The following is a 7414-nucleotide window of genomic DNA, read 5'->3' as shown; positions in this document are numbered from 1 at the left end:
TAGTAATAGTTACTCCAAGAAAAACACAATAGTAATAGTAATAGTTACTCCAAGAAAAACACAATAGTAATAGTAATAGTTACTCCAAGAAAAACACAATAGTAATAGTAATAGTAATAGTTACTCCAAGAAAAACACAATAGTAATAGTAATAGTAATAGTTACTCCAAGAAAAACACAATAGTAATAGTAATAGTAATAGTTACTCCAAGAAAAACAAATAACAAGAGCAGTAGTAATAGTTACTCCAAGAAAAACACAATAGTAATAGTAACAGTTACTCCAAGAAAAACACAATAGTAATAGTAATAGTTACTCCAAGAAAAACACAATAGTAATAGTAATAGTTACTCCAAGAAAAACACAATAGTAATAGTAATAGTTACTCCAAGAAAAACACAATAGTAATAGTAATAGTAATAGTGGCGTTGCGTAGACTGGTGCTCGGTGACGGAGTACAGCGACAGAAGCGGAGGCACAACACAGCTGCTCCGACCTCGACCCAGGCTTAGTTCCATTCCACAGGGCGTCGAGTGAACAAGTGTGGCTCTCTCGCGTTCTCCCGTGCAGGACGCGTTGCACCGTGATTGCAGTTCGTGCAGAAAGAGAGGGAGAGAGAGAGACAGAGAGGGGGAGAGAGAGAGAGAGAGAGAGGGAGAGAGAGGGAGGGAGAGGGGGCGGGGTGTGATCTCTTCTCTGTACTGTTTAAGTTTTACTCGTTTCTCGTTGTTATTGGGTGTCGGTCTTCGTGATGTGATATAGACTTTTTTCTGTTATTGGTTGTCTGTGATTTTATTTTTTGATTTTGTGGGTGGGTCCTTTTGTAGATATTTTGTTTCTGTATCAAGTGGATTTTTTTTTATTTTTTGGTTATTTGCTGTATTTGTCGGACGATAATTTTTAGATTATTACGTCTGTGTTTATCTGTACCTATTGGGTGTTCGATTTCCTTTTTTTAATTATTATTCTTTACTTCCTTTCTCGAAGTGATATTTGATTAGTCTCCCCTTTATTTCGTTTTTTATTTCCGTGATTTCTTTAGTCAATGATTACGTTTATCTTTTTATTTTCGTGTTTTTCTTACCAATTATTCGCAATGACCTTTTTTAACACGGTGTTCTTAAGAGATAGGCCTACGTGCAAAAATCTTTAAAACCAATATAACGTAAATTATATTAATCAAGATTATATATCTCAGTTTTAGAACCTGATTTTGTTTTGTTTTTTTCATTTCCTCAGTAATTCAAAGACTTTTTAAATTTTATAACACTTAGGTGTATTCCCTTTATCTAAACTCATGAAAGTTCAGGAAGAAGAAGAAGAAGAAGAAAAAGGAAAATTGAAATGCAGCGAACTTGTGACCTTTGACTAAGACCAAAGAGAAAAAGGAAAAAAAGAAGAAAAGTTAGAAAGAAAAAAGAAAAAAAGAAAGATAAAAAAGAAAGAAAGAAAGATAAGAAGAAAAAAAAAAGAAAGATCCAACGATCCGTAAAAGGAATAAATACGGAAAGTTCCCCTTTTACAAAATTTATAATAAGGAAGAGAAAGAGAGAGACAGAAAAAACAGAAAAGGAAATAGAAAACAGCTAAAAGAATTACAAACAAACGAACAAAGGAAAGGAAAAAATAAAACGAAAGAAAAAAGAAAGACTCAGAGACAGAGAGAGAGAGAGAGAGAGAGAGAGCGAGGGAGAGAGAGAGAGAGAGAGAGAGAGAGAGAGAGAGAGAGAGGGAGAGAGAGAGAGAGAGAGAGAGAGAGAGCGAGAGCGAGAGCGAGAGAAAGTAAGAAAGAAAGAAAGAAAGAAAGAAAGAGAGAGAAAACAACAACAACAACAACAACAACAACAACGGATCTCAGGTGTCCACTATGCGTATGAAAAGTGGCACTCCACAGGCACTCCCCTCCGCGTTGTGCCACGACATACGTCTTGGGTTTCTTCTCCTCGTCACCATCTCAGGGAACTGGGCAACTCAGGATGCCGGTCAGTGTCTCAGTGTTATTATTTTCACTATTATGATTGTTATTGTTATTGTTATTGTTGTTATTATTATTATTTTCACTATTACTGTTATTGTTATTATTATTATTATTATTATTATTATTTTCACTATTATTATTGCTATTATTATTATTGTTATTGTTGTTATTGTTATTATTTTCACTATTATTATTATTATTATTATCATTATCATTATTATTATTATCATTATTATTATTATTATTATTATTATTATTATTATTATTATTATCATTATTATTATCATTATTATTATTATTATTATTATTATTGTTATTATTATTATTTCTATTACTATTGTTATTATTATTGTTATTGTTGCTGTTGTTATTATTATTATTATTATTATTGTTATTATTATTATTATTATTGTTATTATTATTATCATTATTATTATTATTATTATTATTATAGTCAGATAGAGAATATAGATACATATGTATTTATATACATGCATGCATACACATACATACACATAAATGAATATATGCATACACACACACATATAAACATACATACATACAGGCATACATACATAAACACACATACATACAAGCATACAAACATAAACACACATACATACATACAAACATACATGCATAAACACACATACATACAAACATACATAAACACACATACATACAAACATACATAAACACACATACATACATAAGCACACATACATACAGGCATACATACATAAACATACATACAAACATAAACACACATACATACATAAACACACATACATACAGGCATACATACATAAACATACATACAAACATACATACAAACATAAACACACATGCATACATACAAACACATACATAAGCACACATACATACAAACATACATAAACACACATACATACATACAAACACACATGCATAAGCACACATACATACAGGCATACATACATAAACACACATACATACAAACATACATGCATAAACACACATACATACATACATACATTCATACATAAGCACACATACATACAGGCATACATACGTAAACACACATACATACATACAAACATACATACATAAATACACATACATACAAACATACATAAACACATATACATAAACATACATACATAAATATACATACATACAGGCATACATACATAAACACATATACATACAAACATACATACATAAACACAGACATACAAACATGCATACATAATCATACATACATACAGACATACATACATAAACACACATACATACAAACACATACATAAGCACATATACATACAAACATACATAAACACATACATACATACAAACACACATACATAAGCACACATACACACAGGTATACATACATAAACACACACATACAAACATACATGCAAACATAAACACACATACATACATAAAACATACATACATAAACACACATACATACATACATACATACATAAACACACATGCATACATACAAACATACATACATAAGCACACATACATACAGACATACGCATACATAGATCAACAGATTTAGAGATAAGGAGACTTGGTCGACTCAAAGAGACCCCCCTGTTGGTACATCAGCAAAGGCCATCAACATAAGAGTAACTGTACAGACGAAGCCAAAAGCACGTAACAAGAACAGACACTCAAAACAAAGGAAACAAAAAAACAAACAAGAAACAGTTGGAAACGACGATAAAGCCAAAAGCACATACCAAAAACAGACACTCAAAACAAAGGAGACAAAAAACAAACAAGAAACAGATGGAAACGAAGATAAAGTCAAAAGCACATACCAAGAATAGACACTCAAAACAAAGGAGAAAAAACAAACAAACAAGAAACACAGATGGAAACGACGATAAAGCCAAAAGCACATAACAAGAACAGACACTCAAAACAAAGGAGACAAAAAAACAAACAACAAACACAGATGCAAACGAAGATAAAGCCAAAAGCACATAACAAGAATAGACACTCATAACAAAGTAAACAAAATAACAAACAAGAAACAGTTGGAAACGACGATAAAGCCAAAAGCACATACCAAGAACAGACACTCAAAACAAGGGAAACAAAAAAACAAACAAGAAACAGATGGAAAGGAAGATAAAGCCAAAAGCACATACCAAGAACAGACACTCAAAACAAAGGAGACAAAAAACAAACAACAAACAGATGCAAAAGAAGATAAAGCATACAAAAACAAACAAACAAAAAAAACAAAACATATGAGATGAGACAAAGACCCTCCCCCTTGTTGATAATGTAAATGAAGATTCTACAACGTAAACAAGGGGTGGGGGGGAGGGGGAGGAGGAGGGAACCTAGGCATTAATAAAGACAAGAAGTGCAAGAAGGAGCATTCTGTACTGCTGTGGCAGAGGTGGGGGAGGGGAGGGAAGGAGGGGAGGGAGGGAGGTGGGGAGGGAAGGAGGAGGAGGGGGAGGGAGGGGAGGGAAAGGGGAGGGGAGGGGAGAGGAGGAGGGGAGGGGAGGGGAGGGGAGGGGAGGGGGAGGGAGGAGGGGAGGGGAGGGAGGGTTAGAGGAGGAGAGGGGAGGGGAAGGGAGGGAGGGGAGGGGAGGGGGAGGGAGGGAGGGAGGAGAGGAGGAAGGGAGGGAGGGGGAAGGGGAGGGTTAGAGGGAGGAGGGGGAGGGTTAGAGGAGGGAGGGGGAGGGGGAGGGAGAGGAGGGGGGGGAAGGGGAGGGAGGGGAAGGGGAGGGAGGGGAGGGGAGAGGGGGGGGAGGAGGGAGGGAAGGAGGAGGGTTGAGGGAGGAGGGGAGGGGGAGGGGAGGGAGGTGGAGAGGAAGGGAGGAAGGGGGAGGAAGGGGAGAGGAGGGAGGGAAGGGAAGGAGGGAAGGGAAGGGAAGGGAGGGGAGGGGAGGGGAGGGGAGGGGAGGGGAGGGGAGGGGAGGGGAGGGGAGGGGATTGGGGGGGAGGGGGGGTAAGCTGCCTGGTCAATATGCCTAGCTAATCCCACGCTGATTTGCGCCTGGATGTCATGCTGTCGGCGGGTATGCTGCTAATGGTGCGGAGGAAAGAAGGGTGTCAGCATTTCTCGATTTTATATCGTTGCTGCAATTAATCCTCTGTCTGTCTGTCTCTCTCTCTCTCTCTCTCTCCTTCTCTCTTTCTCTCTGTCTCTCTCTCTCTCTCTCTCTTTCTTTCTCTCTCTCTCTCTCTCTCTCTCTCTCTCTCTCTCTCTCTCTCTCTCTCTCTCTCTCTTTATATATGATATATATATATATATATATATATATATATATATATATATATATATATATATATATATATATATATATATATGTGTGTGTGTGTGTGTGTGTGTGTGTGTGTGTGTGTGTGTGTATGTGTGTGTGTGTGTGTCTGTGTGTGTGTGTGTACATGTGTGTCATGTGCATGTGTGTGTGTATATACACACACACACACACATATATATATATATATATATATATATATATATATATATATATATATATATATATATATATATATATATATATATGTATGTATGTAAATATATATATATATATATATATATATGTACATATATGTATTTATTTAGATAGTACCTTTACGCATACATATGAATATATGTAATCATCTACCATTCAAAACGAAATAGACCGTTCTTTCGTAGAAGGAAAAAAAATCGATTTGCAGTTGCTTTTGCAGGAACGCATGTCATGAGAAATGAAGGGAATGAATAGAGTTGTTCGACTTTATGAGGTTTGTTCACGCACGCTGGGAAGGCGGTCGCTGGCACGCTGGTTTGCTGGCGGGGGGGAGAAGGGAAGGAAGAGAGGAAGAAGGAAGAAGGCTGGTTTGGTTGGGGGTGGGGGGTGGGCAGGGGGAGGGAAGGAAGAAAGGAAGAGAGGAAGAAGGAAGAACGCCGGTTTGCTGGAAGGAAGGGGGGGGGAAAGGGAAGAAGGAAGGAAGAAGAGGGAAAGGAAGTAGAAGAACGCTGGTTTGCTGGAACGGGGGGGTGGAGGAGATAGAGGGAAGGAAGAGAGGAAGAAGGGGGGAGGAAGGAGGAAGAACGGAATGGAGGAAAGAACCGGTGAGGGTGGGAAGGAAGGAGGGAAGCGAAGAGGGGAATGAAGGGAGGAAGAAGGGGGGTGTAAGGAGGAGGAACGCAGGGAGAGGAAGGTAAATGTAAGAGAGAACAGGAAGACAATAAAGAAGAAATAATAAAGGGCAGGAAAAGCGAAAGAAAGGAGATAAGCAGAAAAGATGAATCATGAAGAAAAGACGAATATTTGTTAATCTTTTCTCTCATGAATCTATTACCAAGAAAATATATCCTACTTATTACTATATATTTTTTTTCTCATTTTTACTAACACACATTACATCAACCTCACTGCTTAAACCTAAGAACTTAAAGATATAACACCAGAACATATAACACTTTGTTGTTCTTTGTTACACCACTGCTTAAACCTAAGAACTTAAAGATATAACACCAGAACATATAACACTTTGTTGTTCTTTGTTACACCACTGCTTAAGTCTACGAACTTAAAGATATAACACCAGAACATATAACACTTTGTTGTTCTTTGTGACACCACTGCTTAAATCTATGAAATTAATGATATAACACCAGAACATATAACACCTTGTTGTTCTTTGTGACACCACTGCTTAAACCTAAGAACTTAAAGATATAACACCAGAGCATATAACACTTTGTTGTTCTTTGTTACACCACTGCTTAAACCTAAGAACTTAAAGATATAACACCAGAGCATATAACACTTTGTTGTTCTTTATTACACCACTGCTTAAACCTAAGAACTTACAAATATAACACTAGAACATATAACACTTTGTTGTTCTTTATAACACCACTGCTTAAACCTAAGAACTTAAAGATATAACACCAGAACATATAACACTTTGTTGTTCTTTGTTACACCACTGCTTAAACCTAAGAACTTAATATATATAACACCAGAACATATAACACTGTTGTTCTTTGCTATACCACTGCTTAAACCTAAGAACTCAAAGACATAACACTAGAACATATAACACTTTGTTCTTCTTTGCTATACCACTGCTTAAACCTAAGAACTTAAAAGATATAACACCAGAAGATATAGCACCTTGTTGTTCTTTGTTACACCACTGCTTAAACCTAAGAACTTAAAGACATAACACCAGAACATATAACACTTTGTTGTTCTTTGTTACACCACTTCTTAAGCCTAAGAACTTAAAGACATATCACCAGATCATATAACATTTTGTTCCTAATTTTCCTCATAGATCAACACGAGAAGTGGATCCAGTTTAGTTACGAGAGAAGAAACACAGACCACATACCTTCTCATTCAACAGCTGACTGGAGACAAGGGAGCCCACGGAAGCTAAAATTACGTCATATTTCTCATTCAGCGGAGATCGCGA

General features: G+C 36.8%; 1 protein-coding gene across 1 annotated transcript in view; it reads left to right on the top strand.

Moving 5' to 3' along the window:
* The first annotated feature begins 1795 nt into the window (after positions 1-1795).
* The window catches only part of LOC138861694 (zwei Ig domain protein zig-8-like), a 47864-nt gene continuing 42245 nt past the window's right edge, over positions 1796-7414 (top strand). Inside the window, exon 1 of the mRNA XM_070121501.1 lies at positions 1796-1982. Coding sequence (XP_069977602.1) covers positions 1868-1982 — 115 coding nt within the window. The 5' untranslated portion in view covers positions 1796-1867. The remainder of the gene's footprint in view (positions 1983-7414) is intronic.

This window comes from Penaeus vannamei, chromosome 5 (genome assembly GCF_042767895.1).
Source record: "Penaeus vannamei isolate JL-2024 chromosome 5, ASM4276789v1, whole genome shotgun sequence".
NCBI classification, from domain to species: Eukaryota; Metazoa; Arthropoda; class Malacostraca; order Decapoda; family Penaeidae; genus Penaeus; species Penaeus vannamei.
The sequence above is the reverse complement of the archived record's forward strand: the minus strand, read 5'-3'. Positions and strand labels throughout refer to the sequence as shown.